Source organism: Oncorhynchus nerka, unplaced genomic scaffold, assembly GCF_034236695.1.
Source record: "Oncorhynchus nerka isolate Pitt River unplaced genomic scaffold, Oner_Uvic_2.0 unplaced_scaffold_1142, whole genome shotgun sequence".
In the NCBI taxonomy this organism is placed as follows: domain Eukaryota; kingdom Metazoa; phylum Chordata; class Actinopteri; order Salmoniformes; family Salmonidae; genus Oncorhynchus; species Oncorhynchus nerka.
The window spans coordinates 107,445-127,152 of NW_027040189.1; the positions used below are offsets into that span (position 1 = coordinate 107,445).

The 19,708-nt window shown below is 46.2% G+C and overlaps 1 protein-coding gene and 1 pseudogene across 1 annotated transcript in view; both read left to right on the forward strand.

Moving 5' to 3' along the window:
• Positions 1 to 369, forward strand: part of LOC135570055 (transcription initiation factor TFIID subunit 2-like) — a 37,059-nt pseudogene extending 36,690 nt beyond the window's left edge.
• A 4,171-nt stretch (positions 370 to 4,540) lies between these two features.
• Positions 4,541 to 19,708, forward strand: part of LOC135570056 (ectonucleotide pyrophosphatase/phosphodiesterase family member 2-like) — a 63,284-nt gene continuing 48,116 nt past the window's right edge. The window contains exons 1-9 of the mRNA XM_065016121.1: positions 4,541 to 5,149; positions 5,374 to 5,479; positions 10,802 to 10,957; positions 11,314 to 11,439; positions 13,167 to 13,227; positions 13,349 to 13,446; positions 13,771 to 13,850; positions 13,983 to 14,102; positions 16,770 to 16,825. Of these exons, the coding sequence (XP_064872193.1) occupies positions 5,120 to 5,149; positions 5,374 to 5,479; positions 10,802 to 10,957; positions 11,314 to 11,439; positions 13,167 to 13,227; positions 13,349 to 13,446; positions 13,771 to 13,850; positions 13,983 to 14,102; positions 16,770 to 16,825 (833 nt within the window). The 5' untranslated portion in view covers positions 4,541 to 5,119. The remainder of the gene's footprint in view (positions 5,150 to 5,373; positions 5,480 to 10,801; positions 10,958 to 11,313; positions 11,440 to 13,166; positions 13,228 to 13,348; positions 13,447 to 13,770; positions 13,851 to 13,982; positions 14,103 to 16,769; positions 16,826 to 19,708) is intronic.

The window sequence follows — 19,708 nt, forward strand, 5'->3', positions numbered from 1 at the left end:
AGGAGAGGGACTCCCATGCCTTCAGTAACAGCCCTGCTAGTGGACGCTCCGTGAGGTCTCCATCCATGTCTGACTAGAACACAGCTCTGTCTCCTGGTTGGTCCTTCAGTAACAGCCCTGCTAGTGGACGCTCCCTGAGGTCTCCATCCATGTCTGACTAGAACACAGCTCTGTCTCCTGGTTGGTCCTTCAGTAACAGCCCTGCTAGTGGACGCTCCGTGAGGTCTCCATCCATGTCTGACTAGAACACAGCTCTGCCTCCTGGTTGGTCCTTCAGTAATAGCCCTGCTAGTGGACGCTCTGTGAGGTCTCCATCCATGTCTGACTAGAACACAGCTCTGTCTCCTGGTTGGTCCTTCAGTAACAGCCCAGTAACAGCCCTGCTAGTGGACGCTCCGTGAGGTCTCCATCAATGTCTGACTAGAACACAGCTCTGTCTCCTGGTTGGTCCTTCAGTAACAGCCCTGCTAGTGGACGCTCTGTGAGGTCTCCATCCATGTCTGACTAGAACACAGCTCTGTCTCCTGGTTGGTCCTTCAGTAACAGCCCTGCTAGTGGACGCTCTGTGAGGTCTCCATCCATGTCTGACTAGAACACAGCTCTGTCTCCTGGTTGGTCCTTCAGTAACAGCCCTGCTAGTGGACGCTCTGTGAGGTCTCCATCCATGTCTGACTAGAACACAGCTCTGTCTCCTGGTTGGTCCTTCAGTAACAGCCCTGCTAGTGGACGCTCCGTGAGGTCTCCATCCATGTCTGACTGAGCTGTGAAACATCATCCTCAAGACTAGACTCCAACTGTCAGTGGTTCAACTCCTCTGAATAGACCTTACTGGTTTGCTGCGTGTCAACTAGCCTGGAATCCACACTAAATATTGCTGTTTCAGAGCTAAGTTTAGTTTGAATTTGGAAAATGGAGCAATATTCAGTGTGGATCCAGGGCTGTGCCTGCAGTCAGTGTAGGAATGTGTGTAGCCTAACCAACATTCTGTGACGTCTTCATTAACCACACAGAGAGGCAGACCTGTGGGCCTCTCCAGAAGGGAGCCCTTTGGTTTTAAAAGCATCCCAGTCTCCAATCACCTTAACCACACACATACATACCCACCACACACACACTTCTGGCTGTGCCCGAGCCTGTCTGTCTCCTACCATCATCAACAACATTTTCAGTTAGTGGCTGTGCGTCCTCACAAGGGAACCTCTTCAGCCTGTTGAACCCGGTCTCACAGACTGCCACTAGACTTTCCCCCACGTTGCCCTGGACATGGACTTACAGGTTTACTTTAACCCTGCAATTAAACTAAGAGGAGAAATTCCACTCTCGTTCAGAGACCCAATCAATTCAATGGTGGCAGAATCAAGATTTTTTAATATATTTTTTTATTTTATTTTTTATTTCACCTTTATTTAACCAGGTAGGCTAGTTGAGAACACCTTTATTTAACCAGGTAGGCTAGTTGAGAACACCTTTATTTAACCAGGTAGGCTAGTTGAGAACACCTTTATTTAACCAGGTAGGCTAGTTGAGAACACCTTTATTTAACCAGGTAGGCTAGTTGAGAACAAGTTCTCATTTGCAACTGCGACCTGGCCAAGATAAAGCATAGCAGTGTGAACAGACAACACAAGAGTTACACATGGAGTAAACAATTAACAAGTCAATAACACAGTAGAAAAAAAGAGAGTCTGAGATGTTTCTAAACGTGTAGGATGTAGATTGTCTCTAATTAGGCGGACCTGCAGTAGACCATGAGATGTTTCTAAACGTGTAGGATGTAGATTGTCTCTAATTAGGCGGACCTGCAGTAGACCATGAGATGTTTTGCGTTCTAAACCGCACCCTATTCGTTATATAGTACACTACGTTTGACCAGAGCCCATACGGCTCTGGTCAAAAGTAGTGCATTTTTATTGGGAATAGGGTGCCATTTTGGATGTAGCTGTGACTAATAGCCTAATTGATGCCCTGTATGACATCACCATACTGAAGAGTCATTGGGTTGTTCTATACCTGTTTCTATTGCATTCATATGGCACTGTTTCTAACCATGCATGTTTTAACTGTTAAAGTCATTAGATTGTGTCCTTGTCCCTCACCCAATCAGTAACTAGATTGTGGGTGGTTTCCTTGTCTCTCACCCAATCAGTAACTAGATTGTGGATGGTCTCCTTGTCCCTCACCCAATCAGTAACTGTTCTGTTCTTTATTCATTATGTACTCCAGTTGTATTGGAACCTTTTCTTCTAGGTTGGACATGACTACATTATCATAAAGATGTTGGAAAATAAAGCTTCTGAAGTCAAGAATGTGTGTTTTTATTCATTTTCTTCAATAATGCTCAATATATAGTAACAATTACGCTTTGAAATGTTGTATACCAAGAATGTAATAACCAAGAGCATAAACTTTGAATAATTGCTCCCACCAAAAAGGCAGATGGACATTTTTGAGAGGAGAATGTAGATGAGATCTGGCGGTGTAGCTGTGGTCTTCAGTATCCTTGTTCTACCCTTACAACTACCTCACTGCCCGGCAAAGTAACGACTAACAACTACCTCACTGCCCGGCCCAGTAACAACTACCTCACTACCCGGCCCAGTAACAACTACCTCACTGCCCGGCCCAGTAACGACTAACAACTACCTCACTGCCCGGCCCAGTAACAACTAACAACTACCTCACTGCCCGGCCCAGTAACGACTACCTCACTGCCCGGCCCAGTAACGACTACCTCACTGCCCGGCCCAGTAACGACTACCTCACTGCCGGCCCAGTAACGACTAACGACTACCTCACTGCCCAGCCCAGTAACGACTAACGACTACCTCACTGCCCAGCCCAGTAACGACTAACGACTACCTCACTGCCGGCCCAGTAACGACTAACGACTACCTCACTGCCCGGCCCAGTAACGACTAACGACTACCTCACTGCTCGGCCCAGTAACGACTAACGACTACCTCACTGCCGGCCCAGTAACGACTAATGACTACCTCACTGCCCAGCCCAGTAACGACTAACGACTACCTCACTGCCCGGCCCAGTAACGACTAACGACTACCTCACTGCCCGGCCCAGTAACGACTAACGACTACCTCACTGCCGGCCCAGTAACGACTAACGACTACCTCACTGCCCGGCCCACTAACGACTACCTCACTGCCCGGCCCAGTAACGACTAACGACTACTTCACTGCTTGGCCCAGTAACGACTAATGACTACCTCACTGCCCAGCCCAGTAACGACTAACGACTACCTCACTGCCCGGCCCAGTAACGACTAACGACTACCTCACTGCTCGGCCCAGTAACGACTAACGACTACCTCACTGCCCGGCCCAGTAACGACTAACGACTACCTCACTGCTCGGCCCAGTAACGACTAACGACTACCTCACTGCCGGCCCAGTAACGACTAACGACTACCTCACTGCTCGGCCCAGTAACGACTAACGACTACCTCACTGCTCGGCCCAGTAACGACTAACGACTACCTCACTGCTCGGCCCAGTAACGACTAACGACTACCTCACTGCCCGGCCCAGTAACGACTAAGGACTACCTCACTGCCCGGCCCAGTAATGACTAATGACTACCTCACTGCCCAGCCCAGTAACGACTACCTCACTGCCCGGCCCAGTAACGACTACCTCACTGCTCGGCCCAGTAACGACTAATGACTACCTCACTGCTCGGCCCAGTAACGAATAACGACTACCTCACTGCTCGGCCCAGTAACGACTAACGACTACCTCACTGCTCGGCCCAGTAACGACTAACGACTACCTCACTGCTCGGCCCAGTAACGACTAATGACTACCTCACTGCTCGGCCCAGTAACGACTAACGACTACCTCACTGCTCGGCCCAGTAACGACTAACGACTACCTCACTACCCGGCCCAGTAACGACTAATGACTACCTCACTACTCGGCCCAGTAACATCTTTCAGTGCTCTGGTTCTTGACCTAATCTCCTCACATGTCCCTATTGGTGAGTTTCTTGTCATGTTTGCTCCGTTTCCATTTGAACTCAGTAATCATATTCTTGTCAGATTGAGCATAATAATCTACTCTGGAATCTTCCCATATCTGCAACAATATACATTTTATATTTGATTTGTTGTTTCCCTCATCAAACCCTGAATGACAAAACAAACACATGTATTGGCAACAAACCAATGGCGCTCCAGTCCTCCACCGACTCTGCCAAATCCTGTGTGGTCTGTCCTGGAGGCAGAAAGCACCGGGGTTAGTTATGGTACAACTCAGTCCAGTGTTAGAACCAGGGTACAACTCAGTCCAGTGTTAGAACCAGGGTTAGTTAGGGTATAACTCACTCCAGGGTTAGTTAGGGTATAATTCACTCCAGGGTTAGTTAGGGTATAATTTGTTCCAGGGTTAGATAGGGTACAACTCACACCAGGGTTAGTTAGGGTTTAAATCCCACCAGGGTTAGTTTGGGTATAACTCACTCCAGGGTTAGTTTGGGTATAAATCACTCCAGTCTAGAGCAGACTAGGAGCAGGCATCACTCGGCAGAGAATCATGGTTCTTTGGAAATTGGTTCTGTAAGGCTTTATGATCCATGCAAATGCATCGTGTGCGTCCGCATGTGTCCCTTTCCGTTTACAATGAGAACTTATGTTTTGCGAATAGGCGCCCATGACTATTATGCGTTTATTACTGGTTTCACAGATGTTTTCAGGGCTTTCAGCAAGGAAGTTTTACTCTCCTTTTGTTTTCTAAATCATTTGCAGTACAAGGGGATGATGATGATCATTTCAAAGTGGCGACCGATTTGAAAAGTATCAAAGGGTATTGTTATGCATTCACTGGGGTGGTCTTGCATTCATTGTTTAGTATCCTACCGCGCACTGCGCGCAGTAAAATTAAACGGCAGCATAAGCACTTTTACTTGATTTAGTGGATTGAGAGCTGGAAGGAAGCTCCCTTTGGCACCGTGAACAGGTGTTCATCTGAAATCACAAAACTTGGCCACCACACCGTTCTTGCGCTCAGTCTTAGTGATAGTCGGGGTGCAGTCAGGACGCACGGTAACGAACCGAACAGGGACCACTGCGATAAACACATGAATTCTGTAGGACGGACCTGACATAATGGGAAAATATAAGATATCATTTAAACAGGTATGATGGAAATTGTCAAAGATTGTTTAGAAAACTCTGTGATATTACAATGTAGGATGTTCAAGAGAGAATACCTGGGTTATGATGGATTGTTCTGGCATGTTCCCCGCTATATTTACTGTGGGAGACTTGTCGTTATCGCCTCATATGTTTCACGTTTCATTTTATGTCACAATAATTTGTAGAATTGTATCATTTATCTGTTGTTTCGTTCATTTTCAAAGCTGTTCTGTGTCCTCTCCATCGTCTGTGGTTCGGATATCTGCTCGGGGTATGTTTATGACCGCCCTGAAAGGTCTGTAGAGGAGGCTGCTTCTTCAAGGACGGACAGTAAGCAAGATTGGACAACTGTTTTGCATAAAATATAGATATTTTGGGGGGACTTCCATCTCTCCCTTTCTCTATCTCTCTGACAATTGTTGATGGGTATTATTTTAGTCTATTACAGTATTGTAATTGTGAATTTAAAAATAAATGTTTGTATAATGACATATTGGGACAAGGTGTTCTGCACTAACATTGTGCATGGTTTACTACAAGCACAGCAGAATCATTTTCTCTGTAATTTAGTAACCAAAATAAGCTTTACAGTATATTTTGAAAAATCCTTTATGTATTCTGGCTGTAAATGTATATAAAGCCAACTTTCCTTTTGCCATTTTAAACAAGTCAGACAGAAAACTGTCTTTGATTCCAGAGGCATTAAACTAAATCTTAAACTGACTTCGGGACAAAGTAATCAATCACTCAACAGTCTGTAGACTTAACATGGAATCCATTTACCATCATCTTTAAACATGAGCAACATACATTATACGGAACTTACTACGTTCCCTGAGGTAACCGTAGCGATGGAATTCAAAATGCAGTTTATTTGCACATCGTTTTCTATCAGATATGTCTGCCAGTGTACACAGAACTAATAAGCAAAGAGCGTTTAAGTGTAACAAACGATTACTGTTGTCCTTTTCGCCAGTGATTGGCCTGTCCGTGTATATTTGGGGTTTGTTTGCTCGGCTCTACCTTGTGTCAATATCAAGTGAGCTTTTCAGCCGTTTCTGCTCCACATATTCTGACCTGGTCTGCATGTAAAAACTCAGGGTGTTTGAATTATACTGTCGGGATACTTGTCAAAGATCCCACTGCACAGCTGTGAAAGGACATTGTAGTCTTTCCTTCACAGGGAGTTGGTTTCCTTTCATTCAGTTCATTCACTGTGTCTGGGATGGGTTTGACATCGAGTATATGACTAGTTATATGCCTTAACTCGTACAGCTATTCCTGTGCAGTAAACTGAGTTTGAATCTTCACAGAATTCGTCCACGTGCTTCTCCTGGCGTTGCCCAGGTTTTTCCTGCTGCAGGTTTGTTCCTGAATCCACAAGGAACATCTTATTATGTACTGTATGTTACACTAGCTTGGTCCCCTCTGTTCCTCTCCCCAATCTCAGGGAAGACTTCCTCTCCCCAACCTCAGGGAAGACTTCCTCTCCCCAACCTCAGGGAAGACTTCCTCTCCCCAACCTCAGGGAAGACTTTCTCTCCCCAACCTCAGGGAAGTGTTCCTCTCCCCAACCTCAGGGAAGACTACCTCTCCCCAACCTCAGGGAAGACTTCCTCTCCCCAACCTCAGGGAAGACGTCCTCTCCCCAACCTCAGGGAAGACTTTCTCTCCCCAACCTCAGGGAAGTGTTCCTCTCCCCAACCTCAGGGAAGACTTCCTCTCCCCAACCTCAGGGAATACTTCCTCTCCCCAACCTCAGGGAAGACTACCTCTCCCCAACCTCAGGGAAGACTTCCTCTCCCCAACCTCAGGGAAGACTTCCTCTCCCCAACCTCAGGGAAGACTTCCTCTCCCCAACCTCAGGGAAGACTTCCTCTCCCCAACCTCAGGGAATACTTCCTCTCCCCAACCTCAGGGAAGACTTCCTCTCCCCAACCTCAGGGAAGACTTCCTCTCCCCAACCTCAGGGAATACTTCCTCTCCCCAACCTCAGGGAATACTCCCTCTCCCCAACCTCAGGGAATACTTCCTCTCCCCAACCTCAGGGAGGTGTTCCTCTCCCCAACCTCAGGGAAGACTTCCTCTCCCCAACCTCAGGGAAGACTTCCTCTCCCCAACCTCAGGGAAGGTGTTCCTCTCCCCAACTTCAGGGAAGTGTTCCTCTCCCCAACCTCAGGGAAGACTTCCTCTCCCCAACCTCAGGGAAGACTTCCTCTCCCCAACCTCAGGGAGGTGTTCCTCTCCCCAACCTCAGGGAAGACTTCCTCTCCCCAACCTCAGGGAAGACTTCCTCTTCCCAACCTCAGGGAAGACGTCCTCTTCCCAACCCCATGGAGGTGTTCCTCTCCCCAACCTCAGGGAGGTGTTCCTCTCCCCAACCTCAGGGAGGTGTACCTCTCCCCAACCCCATGGAGGTGTGCCTCTCCCCAACCTCAGGGAGGTGTTCCTCTCCCCAACCTCAGGGAGGTGTTCCTCTCCCCAACCCCATGGAGGTGTACCTCTCCCCAACCCCATGGAGGTGTACCTCTCCCCAACCCCATGGAGGTGTTCCTCTCCCCAACCTCAGGGAAGACTACCTCTCCCCAACCTCAGGGAAGACTTCCTCTCCCCAACCTCAGGGAGGTGTACCTCTCCCCAACCTCATGGAGGTGTTCCTCTCCCCAACCTCATGGAGGTGTTCCTCTCCCCAACCTCAGGGAAGTCTTCCTCTCCCCAACCTCAGGGAAGTGTTGAGTAGTAGAGACATTTTTAAAACCCAAATATAACTGTCTTAGTAGCAGCTGTGGATCCATAGTGACTGAATCCATGCTCTATTTTCAATAGTGAAACAGAGCATGGATTCAGAGTATACTCCAAGCTTCTCTTGCAATACTCTCTCATAAAAAAGGTGCTACCTAGTTTTCTCAGAGTATATCTCCAGTAGATGTTAACGGTTGTCTCTCTCTCTCTCTCTTTCTGACAGCTCCCTCAGTAGATATAAACGGTTGTCTCTCTCTCTCTTTCTGACAGCTCCCTCAGTAGATATTATTGGTTGTCTCCCTCTCTCTCTCTCTCTCTCTCTCCCTGCCAGCTCCCTCAGTAGATATAAACGGTTGTCTCTCTCTCTCCCTGCCAGCTCCCTCAGTAGATATAAACGGTTGTCTCTCTCTCTCTTTCTGACAGCTCCCTCAGTAGATATTAACGGTTATCTCTCTCTCTTTCTGACAGCTCCCTTAGTAGATATTAACGGTTATCTCTCTCTCTCTTTCTGACAGCTCCCGCAGAAGATATTAACGGTTCTCTCTCTCTCTCTTTCTGACAGCTCCCTCAGTAGATATTAACGGTTATCTCTCTCTCTCTTTCTGACAGCTCCCTCAGTAGATATTAACGGTTCTCTCTCTCTCTCTCTCTCTCTCTCTCTCTCTCTCTCTCTCTCTCTCTCTCTCTCTCTCTCTCTCTGCCAGCCCCCTCAGTAGATATAAACGGTTGTCTCTCTCTCCCTGACAGCTCCCTCAGTAGATATAAACGGTTGTCTCTCTCTCCCTGTCAGCTCCCTCAGTAGATATTAACGGTTGTCTCTCTCTCTCCCTGTCAGCTCCCTCAGTAGATATTAACGGTTGTCTCTCTCTCTCTCTCTCTCTCTCTCCCTGACAGCTCCCTCAGTAGATATTAACGGTTCTCTCTCTCTCTCTCTCTCTCTCTCTCTCTCTCTCTCTCTCTCTCTCTGCCAGCCCCCTCAGTAGATATAAACGGTTGTCTCTCTCTCCCTGACAGCTCCCTCAGTAGATATAAACGGTTGTCTCTCTCTCCCTGTCAGCTCCCTCAGTAGATATTAACAGTTGTCTCTCTCTCTCCCTGACAGCTCCCTCAGTAGATATTAACGGTTGTCTCTCTCTCTCTCTCTCTCTCTCTCTCTCTCTCTCTCTCCCTGACAGCTCCCTCAGTAGATATTAACGGTTCTCTCTCTCTCTCTCTCTCTCTCTCTCTCTCTCTCTCTCCCTCAGTAGATATTAACTCTCTCTCTCTCTCTCTCTCTCTCTCTCTCCTGACAGCTCCCTCAGTAGATATTAACGGTTCTCTCTCTCTCTCTCTCTCTCTCTCTCTCTCTCCCTGACAGCTCCCTCAGTAGATATTAACGGTTCTCTCTCTCTCTCTCTCCGTGACAGCTCCTGCCAATAGATTAACGGTTGTCTCTCTCTCTCCTCTCTCTCTCTCTCTCTCCCTGACAGCTCCCTCAGTAGATATTAACGGTTCTCTCTCTCTCTCTGCCAGCTCCTAGGTAGATATAACACGGTTGTCTCTCTCTCTCCCTGCCAGCTCCTAGTAGATATTAAGCTCCCTCGGTTCTCTCTCTTCTCTCTCTCTCTCTCTCTCTCCCTGCCAGCTCCCTAGGTAGATATAAACGGTTGTCTCTCTCTCCCTGACAGCTCCCTCAGTAGATATTAACGGTTCTCTCTCTCTCTCTCTCTCTCTCTCTCCCTGCCAGCTCCCTAGGTAGATATAAACGGTTGTCTCTCTCTCCCTGACAGCTCCCTCAGTAGATATAAACGGTTCTCTCTCTCTCTCTCTCTCTCTCTCTTTCTGACAGCTCCCTCAGTAGATATTAACGGTTTCTCTCTCTCTCTCTCTCTCTCTCTCTCTCTCTCTCTCTCTCTCTCTCCTGCCAGCTCCCCTAACGGTTGTCTCTCTCTCTCTCTCAGCTCCTCTCTCTCTCTCTCTCTCTCTCTCTCCCTGACAGCTCCTCAGTAGATATTAACGGTTCTCTCTCTCTCTCCCTGACAGCTCCCTCCAGTTCTCTCTCTCTCTCCCTGCCAGCTCCCTCAGTAGATATAAACGGTTGTCTCTCTCTCTCTTTCTGACAGCTCCCTCAGTAGATATTAACGGTTCTCTCTCTCTCTCTCTCTCTCTCTCTCTCCCTGCCAGCTCCCTAGGTAGATATAAACGGTTGTCTCTCTCTCTCCCTGCCAGCTCCCTAGGTAGATATAAACGGTTGTCTCTCTCTCCCTGACAGCTCCCTCAGTAGATATTAACGGTTCTCTCTCTCTCTCTCTCTCTCTCTCTCCCTGCCAGCTCCCTAGGTAGATATAAACGGTTGTCTCTCTCTCCCTGACAGCTCCCTCAGTAGATATTAACGGTTCCCTGCCAGCTCTAGGTAGATATCGGTTGTCTCTCTCCTGAGCTCCCAGATATAAGTTCTCTCTCGGTTGACAGCTCCTCCCCTGACAGTAGATATTAACGGTTGTCTCTCTCTCCCTGACAGCTCCCTCAGTAGATATTAACGGTTCTCTCTCTCTCTCTCTCTCTCTCTCTCTCTCTCTCTCTCTCTCTCTCTCTGCCAGCTCCCTCAGTAGATATTAACGGTTGTCTCTCTCTCTCTCTCTCTCTCTCTCTCTCTCTCTCTCTCTCTCCCTGACAGCTCCCTCAGTAGATATTAACGGTTCTCTCTCTCTCTCTCTCTCTCTCTCTCCCTGACAGCTCCCTCAGTAGATATTAACGGTTCTCTCTCTCTCTCTCTCTCTCTCTCTCTCTCTCTCTCTGTCTCCCTTTCATCTCCCTCAGTAGTTGTTCATGGTTGTCTCTCTCTCTCTCTCTCTCTCTCTCTCTCTCTCTCTCCCTTTCATCTCCCTCAGTAGTTGTTAATAGTTGTCTCTCTCTCTGTCTCTCTGCCAGCTCCTTCAGACTCCCCGTGGATCAGCACGTCAGGATCCTGCAAGAACAGATGCTTTGAATTGGACGAGGCTGAACCTCCCAACTGCCGCTGTGACAACTTATGTAAAACCTATAACAGCTGCTGCCAGGATTTTGATGAGCACTGCTTGAGAACAGGTAAGCCTGAAGCCTGTCAGCCTGTCTGTCTGGGTTGGTGGTCCCCCTGCTCCCTTTCATGTTCCCTCAACATGGTGGTCTTACATCTCAGTTCAACCCCTCTCCCCAGTCCAAGTTGTACATGTTCCAGAATGTTCAGTACGTTGTATTGCATCAATGTAGGGTTCAAAATGAACACAGGCTTTACTTCATACTTAATGACCATCACCATCTCAGTTTCTACCTCATGTATATGACCTTATGGTGACCTGACTCATTGTTGAATGGGACACCCTGCTGCAGTTCTAATGGGTCGTTGTTACCTATGTAACATCATCTCTCATTAATTGATTGAATAAATGATTGATTGTGTCCAGAGGGAGGTTTTGAGTGCAGTAAGGAGCGCTGTGGAGAGACCAGGAAGGACCAGCATGCCTGTCACTGTTCTGAGGACTGTCTGGCCAAAGGAGACTGCTGTACCAACTACAAAACACTCTGTAAAGGTTAGACACTGATACTAGATGTCTCTCAACCTGATACTAGTGCTGTGTGTGCTTTAGCCAACACTTCTGACTGTTGTTGTCATGACATACACTATCGGTCCAAAGCTTTAGAACACCTACTCATTCAAGGGTTTTTCTTTATTTTTACTATTTTCTACATTGTTGAATAATAGTGAAGACATCAAAACTATCAAATAACACATATGGAATCATGTAGTAACCAAAAAGTGTTAAACAAATCAAAATATATTTTATATTTGAGATTCTTCAAATAGCTACCCTTTGCCTTGATGACAACTTTGCACACTCTTGGCATTCTCTCAACCAGCTTCATGAGGTAGTCACCTGGAATGCATTTCAATGAACCTCATTTCAATGACCTCAACCAAGTTCATTTGTGGAATTTATTTCATTCTTAATGCGTTTCAACCAATCAGTTGTTTTGTGACAAAGTAGGGGGGGTATACAGAAGACAGACTTATTTGGTAAACAACCAAGTCCATATTATGGCTTGAACAGCTCAAATAAGCAAAGAGAAATGACAGACCATCATTACTTTAAGACATGAAGGTCAGTCAATTTCAAGAACTTTGAAAGTTTCTTCAAGTGCAGTCGCAAAAACCATCAAGCACTATGATGAAACTGTCTCTCATGAGGACCAACACAGGAATGGAAGACCCAGAGTTACCTCAGCTGCAGAGGATAAGTTCATTAGAGTTACCAGCCTCAGAAATTGCAGCCCAAATAAATGCTTCACAGAGTTCAAGTAACAGACACATCTCAACATCAGCTGTTCAGAGACTGTGTGAATCAGGCCTTCATGGTCGAATTGCTGCAAAGAAACCACTACTAAAGGACACCGATAAGAAGAGACTTGCTTGGGCCAAGAAACATGAGCAATGGACATTAGACCGGTGGAAATGTGACCTTCGGCCTAGAGTCCAAATTTGAGATTTTTGGTTCCAACCACTGTGTCATTATGAGACGCAGAGTAGGTGAACGGATGATCTCTGCATGTGTATTTCCCACGTGAAGCATGGAGGAGGTGGTGTTATGGTGTGGGGGTGCTTTCCTGGTGACACTGTCTGATTTATTTAGAATTCAAGGCACATTTAACCAGCATGGCTACCACAGCCTTCTGCAGCGATACGCCATCCCATCTGGTTTGGGCTTAGTGGGACTATAATTTGTTTTTCAACAGGACAATGACTTAACACACCTCCAGGCTGTGTAAGGGTTATTTGAGCAAGAAAGAGGATGATGGAGTGCTGCATCAGATGACCTGGCCTCCACAATCACATGACCTCATCCAAATTGAGATGGTTTGAGATGAGTCGGACCGCAGAGTGAAGGAAATAGCAAACAAGTGCTCAGCATATGTGGGAACTCCTTCAAGACCGTTGGAAAAGCATTCCAGGTGAAGCTGGTTGAGAGAATGCCAAGAGTGTGCAAAGCTGTCATCAAGGCAAAGGGTGGCTATTTGAAGAATCTCAAATATAAAATATATTTTGATTTGTTTAACACTTTTTTGGTTACTACATGATTCCATATGTGTTATTACTATTACTCTATAATGTAGAAAATAGCAAAAATAAAGAAAAACCCTTGAATGAGTAGGTGTTCTAAAACTTTTGACCAGTCATGTACCTCTCTGACTGTATCCTATATAGTGGTAGTGGAAGGTTGTATTGAACCCTCATATTAACTCTTAACTCTTTGTTTGTAAGGGGACACTACTTGGTTGCAGGATGACTGTGAAGACATTAGAACCCATGAATGTCCGGCTGGGTAAGAGACCCCATTTACACACTTCAGACCTTCTTATACATTTTTTTTTTTGTTTAACCTTTCACAACTAAAAAAAACCCGTAAGAACATCAGAGATAGTCTCATGATCTTTTGTCCCCAGGTTTGTCCGTCCCCCTCTCATCATGGTGTCAGTGGATGGGTTCAGAGCCTCCTACATGAAGAGAGGAAGCACAGTGATCCCCAACATCGAGAAACTCAGTAAGATATTATGAATCATCCATAACAAGGCTTCATTTGAGAGGGGCAACTTTATTCACTTTATTAAACTAGGCAAGTCAGTTAAGAACAAATTCTTATTTACAATAAAGGCCTACCCCGGCCAAACCCTAACCCGGACGACGCTGGGCCAATTGTGTGCCGCCTTATGGGACTCCCAATCACGGCTGGTTGTGATACAGCCTGGAATCGAACCAGGATGTCTGTAGTGACGCCTCCAGCACTGAGATGCAGTGTCTTAGACCGCTGCGCCACTCGGGAGGCCGTACCATTGCATCATATCTGTTTGTGCCTTTTTACCTCTAGGAGCCTGTGGTACCCATGCTCCTTACATGAGACCCGTGTACCCCACGAAAACGTTTCCCAATCTCTATACTCTTGCAACGGTACGTACTGGTCAATCATCCTTTTTCTTCCTCTTTGCTGAACTCAGCTGAACATTTTAGCTTCAGTTTTGCCGTAATGTAATGTAACATCCAGCCTCCATGGGTTAACACCTCCGTCCTGACCTCCTGTAGGGCCTGTACCCTGAGTCCCATGGCATCGTTGGCAACTCCATGCATGACCCTGTGTTTGATGCCAACTTTAACCTGCGGGGTCGAGAGAAGCTGAATCATCGTTGGTGGGGAGGTCAGCCGGTGAGGCCCTACTCTCTCTGCTCTGTTCTGTGGTTCAGTCATACAACGCCTTCACAAAGGAGTCACACCACGTGACTTGTTACACATTTCCTTGTGTTACAGCCTGAATTTAAAATGGATTCAATTGAGATTGACTTTCACTGCCCTTCCACACAATACCCTATAATGTCAAAGTGGAGTTATGTTTTTAGAAATGAATTACAAATGAAAAGCTGAAAGGTCTTGAGTCAATAAGTATTGAACCTCTTTGTTATGGCATAAATTACTTCACAAGTCACATAATAAGTTGCATGGACTCACTCTGTGTGCAATAATAGTGTTTAAAATTATTTTTTGAATGACTGCCTCATCTCTGTACCCCACACATACAATTATCTGTAAGGTCGAGCAGATTCAACCACAAACACCAGGGAGGTTTTCCAATGCCTCACAAAGAAGGGCTCCTATTGGTAGATGGGTAAAAATAAAGAAGCAGACATTGAATATCCCTTTGAGCCTGGTGAAGTTATTAATTACACTTTGGATGGGGTATCAACACACCCAGTCACTATAGAGATACAGGCGTCCTTCCTAACCGGAGAGGAAGGAAACCCCTCCGGGATTTCACCATGAGGCCAATGGTCACTTTAAAACAGTTACAGAGTTTAATGGCTGTGATAGGTGAAAACTGAGGATGGATCAACAACATTGTAGTTACTCCACAAAACTAACCTAATTGACAGAGTGAAAAGAAGGAAGTATGTATAGAATACAAATATTCCAAAACATGCATCCTGTTTGCAATAAGATACTGAAGTAAAAAAATGTGGCAAAGAAATTAACTTTATATCCTGAATACAAAGTGTTATGTTTGGGGTAAAGTCAATATAACACATTACTGAGTACCACTCTTCATATTTTCAAGCATGGTGGTGGTTGCATCATGTTATGGGTATGCTTGTCATTGGCAAGGATTAGGGAGTTTTTTAGGATAAAAATAAACGGAATAGAGCTGAGCACAGGCAACATCCTAGAGGAAAACCTTGTTGAGTCTGCTTTCCAACAGACTGGGAGACAAATTCACTTTTCAGCAGGACAGTAACTTAAAACAACAGACTGGGAGACACGACAGTAACTTAAAACCAACAGACTGGGAGACAAATACACTTTTCAGCAGGACAGTAACTTAAAACCAACAGACTGGGAGACAAATACACTTTTCAGCAGGACAGTAACTTAAAACAACAGACTGGGAGACAAATACACTTTTCAGCAGGACAGTAACTTAAAACCAACAGACTGGGAAACAAATACACTTTTCAGCAGGACAGTAACTTAAAACCAACAGACTGGGAAACAAATACACTTTTCAGCAGGACAGTAACTTAAAACCAACAGACTGGGAGACAAATACACTTTTCAGCAGGACAGTAACTTAAAACAGAAGGCAAAATATACACTGGAGTTGCTCACCAAGATGACATTGAATGTTCCTGAGTGGCCTAGTTTTGACTCAAATCGGTTTGAAAATCTATGGCAAGACTTGGCAAGAAAATGGCTGTCTAACAATGATCAACAACCAACTTGACAGAGCTTGAATATTCTGCAAATATTGTACAATCCAGGTGTGCAAAGCTTTTAGAAACTTACCCAGAAAGACACACAGCTGTAATCGCTGCCAAAGGTGATTCTAACGCGTATCGACTCAGGGGTATGAATACTTGTATAAATTAGATATTTCTGTATTTAATTTTCAATTAATTTTATGAAATGTCTAGAAACCTGTTTTCACTTTGTCATTATGGGATATTGTGTGTAGATTGATGACCACTTTTTATTTTTTTAAATTCAGGCTGTAACAACAGAATGTGGAATAAGTTAAGGGGTATGAATATTTTCTAAAGGCACCGTAAGTCACTCTAGAAGCCCTCCCATTCTAGAAGCCCCCATCCCATTCTAGAAGCCCCCATCCCATTCTAGAAGCCCTTCCATTCTAGAAGCCATCCCTCCCATTCTATAGGCTCTCCCTCCCATTCTAGAAGCCCCCATCCCATTCTAGAAGCCCTCCCTCCCATTCTATAGGCCCCGCCTCCCATTCTAGAAGCGCCCCCTCCCATTCTAGAATCCTCCACTCCCATTCTAGAAGCCCCCCCTCCCATTCCTGAAGCGCCCGCACCCATTCTAGAAGCCTCCCCTCCCATTCTAGAAGCCTCCCCTCCCATTCTAGAAGCCCCCCTCCCATTCTAGAAGCCCCCTCCCATTCTAGAAGCGCCCCCTCCCAAACTAGAAGCCCTCCCTCCCATTCTAGAAGGCCTGCATCTGTGTTCTATTTGCACAGTAATGGCCTTACTTACAGCTGGCCAGGTTTGCCTCTCTCTCTCTCTCCTTTCATATGAGACTGTTTAACTTGGCTTTGAGCATGAATCTAGTAAAACTAGTGAGTAGTGTTTAAATGTAATAACCGTCCATTTCAAGTTGAGACATTGAATTGGAAATGGCGTCAGCCTTGCAAATGTACTGTAGTGGTTTAAGGTCACAAACGCTTTTGAAGAACCTTTGTTGACGAAAATTGATCTTCCCATTGTCCTTAAAGGTGTTATATGCCATTACATGATAAATGATATTGTCTTATATCACAGTTTTACAGATAATTTACTGTGGTTATATTCACTTTTATTCTTGTCCTAGATCTGGATTACAGCAGTGAAGCAGGGGGTGAAAGCTGGCACTTTCTTCTGGCCTGTGTAAGTCTCTCCCTCTCTCCCCCACACCCTCTCTGTCTCTCTCTCTGTCTGTCTACCTTTCTGTCTCTCTGTCTACCTCTCTCTCTCTCTCTCTTTGTTTACCTCTCTCTCTCTGTCTACCCTCTCTCTCTCTCTCTCTGTCTTCTACTCTGTCTCTCTCTCTCTCTGTCTACCTCTCTCTCTCTCTCTCTGTTTACCTCTCTGTCTCTCTCTCTCTCTGTTTACCTCTCTGTCTCTCTCTCTCTCTCTCTCTCTCTCTACTCTCTCTGTCTGTCTACCTCTCTGTCTCTCTCTGTTTTACCTCTCTCTCTCTCTCTCTCTCTCTGTCTGTCTACCTCTCTGTCTCTCGCTCTCTCTGTCTACCTCTCTGTCTCTCTCTGTCTGTCTACTCTCTCTCTCTCTCTCTCTCTCTGTCTCTCTCTGTTTACCTCTCTGTCTCTCTCTCTCTCTCTCTCTCTCTCTCTCTGTCTACCTCTCTGTCTCTCTCTGTTTTACTCTCTCTCTCTCTCTCTCTCTCTCTGTCTCTCTCTGTTTACCTCTCTCTCTCTCTCTCTCTCTCTCTCTCTCTCTGTCTCTCTCTGTCTCTCTCTCTGTCTACCTCTCTGTCTCTCCCTCTCTCTCTCTCTCTCTGTTTACCTCTCTGTCTCTCTCTCTCTCTGTCTCTCTCTCTCTCTCTCTCTGTTTACCTCTCTCTCTCTCTCTCTCTCTGTTTTCTCTCTCTCTCTCTCTCTCTCTACCTCTCTGTCTCTCTGTCTCTCTCTCTCTCTCTGTCTACCTCTCTCTCTCTCTCTCTCTCTCTCTGTCTACTCTCTCTCTCTCTCTCTGTTTACTCTCTCTCTCTCTCTCTCTGTTTACCTCTCTGTCTCTCTCTCTCTGTCTACTCTCTGCCTCTCTCTCTCTCTGTCTCTCTCTGTCTCTCTCTCTGTCTACTCTCTGTCTACCTCTCTCTCTCTCTCTGTCTACCTCTGTGTCTCTCTCTCTCTGTCTGTCTACCTCTCTGTCTCTCTCTGTTTTACCTCTCTCTCTCTCTCTCTCTCTCTCTCTCTCTCTCTCTCTCTCTGTTTACCTCTCTCTCTCTCTCTCTCTCTGTCTACCTCTCTGTCTCTCTCTCTCTGTCTGTCTACCTCTCTGTCTCTCGCTCTCTCTGTCTACCTCTCTGTATCTCTCTCTGTCTGTCTACCTCTCTCTCTCTCTCTGTCTACCTCTCTCTCTCTCTCTCTCTCTGTTTACCTCTCTCTCTCTGTCTACCTCTCTCTCTGTCTACCTCTCTCTCTCTCTGTTTACCTCTCTCTCTCTGTTGGCTTTGGAATTTCAATTAAAAAGCTAAATTGTTTTTGTAATTATTTTATAATGCATTTAATGTAAAAAAAATAATTATATCGAAACTGAAATTTAAAAAGCGTGATATTTTTTTAAATGATGGAACGTAAATGGACCTAGAAAAGCATTAGTGGCTCAGCACTACTCTCAAAGACAAAACACTACTCTCAAAGACAAAGCACTACTCTCAAAGACAAAACACTACTCTCAAAGACAAAACACTACTCTCAAAGACAAAACACTACTCTCAAAGACAAAACACTACTCTCAAAGACAAAACACTACTCTCAAAGACAAAACACTACTCTCAAAGACAAAACACTACTCTCAAAGATAAAACACTACTCTCAAAGACAAAACACTACTCTCAAAGACAAAACACAACAGAAAGTGTTGCCATTATATTGTCATAACACTGTTGTGGATTTCAGTTGGAGATGTCTGGAAACTACATGGACATGTTCTTGTTTAGTTGTACTCTGGCTAACAGAGAGGTAGAGAGAGGTAGACAGAGAGGGTGTGGGGGAGAGAGAGTTTAGTTGTACTCTGGCTAACAGAGAGGTAGAGAGAGGTAGACAGAGAGGGTGTGGGGGAGAGAGAGTTTAGTTGTACTCTGGCTAACATAACGCATGCAGGCTGCTAAAAAAACACAATGCATCACACATTCATAAGACACAGAAGCCTTTGAGGCAGACTTCAGTTTAGAGGCGTACAGACCTGTTTTGAGAGCAATTGGACTCAAATCGGCCTATTAACGTAAAACGGGGTGCCTGCATGTGAACTTGGCCAGCTGGGGGGGGACTCCTTCAAAAGCAGTGACAAAGTGCATTTCAAGGTGCACTTTCTGAGGTAGGGGGGGGGGGGCACTGGGGAGGAGGGGGGGTGGCCCAGGGCACTGAGGAGGAGGGGGGCAGGGCACTGAGGAGGAGAAGGGGGGCAGGGCACTGAGGAGGAGGAGGGGGGCCAGGGCACTGAGGAGGAGGAGGGGGGGCCCAGGGCACTGGGGATGGGGGGGGGCAGGGCACTGGGGAGGGGGGAGGGGGGAGGGGGGGCCAGGGCACTGAGGAGGAGGAGGAGGGGGCCCAGGGCACTGAGGAGGAGGAGGAGGAGGAGAAGGAGGGGTCACTTTACAGTACAGTATAAGACTGTATTATTTAACCAATGAGGTCTGGAGATGACGGGGAGTTGTGGTTGTAGCTTTGTGGAAGTCTCTGTTAAAACCAACTCCAGGGAGGTCTTAACCAACACCAGAGGGGTTGAGAAGAAGAGAATCCCCCCTGTAGTGATTTAGTGGGATAAGATCTACCCCCTTCCATAACCCCCCCAGCTCCCCCACATGTCAAGCCCCAGTTAGAGAGGCAAACCCTGGGGTTGATGGTTGGCAGCTGTGCCTAGTGGGCTGGAGGATGGAGGTCTGTTCGTGGCCCACCGCTCTACAAGACAGGAACAGGAGGGGAGGCTTTGAGGTTCAAAGACATCCAGGGGAGAAGGAGAGGGATGTACCCCAGGACTATATAGGCCTGTTATAATGTCTTTAGTGGTTCTAATCTGGTGTATTCTAGG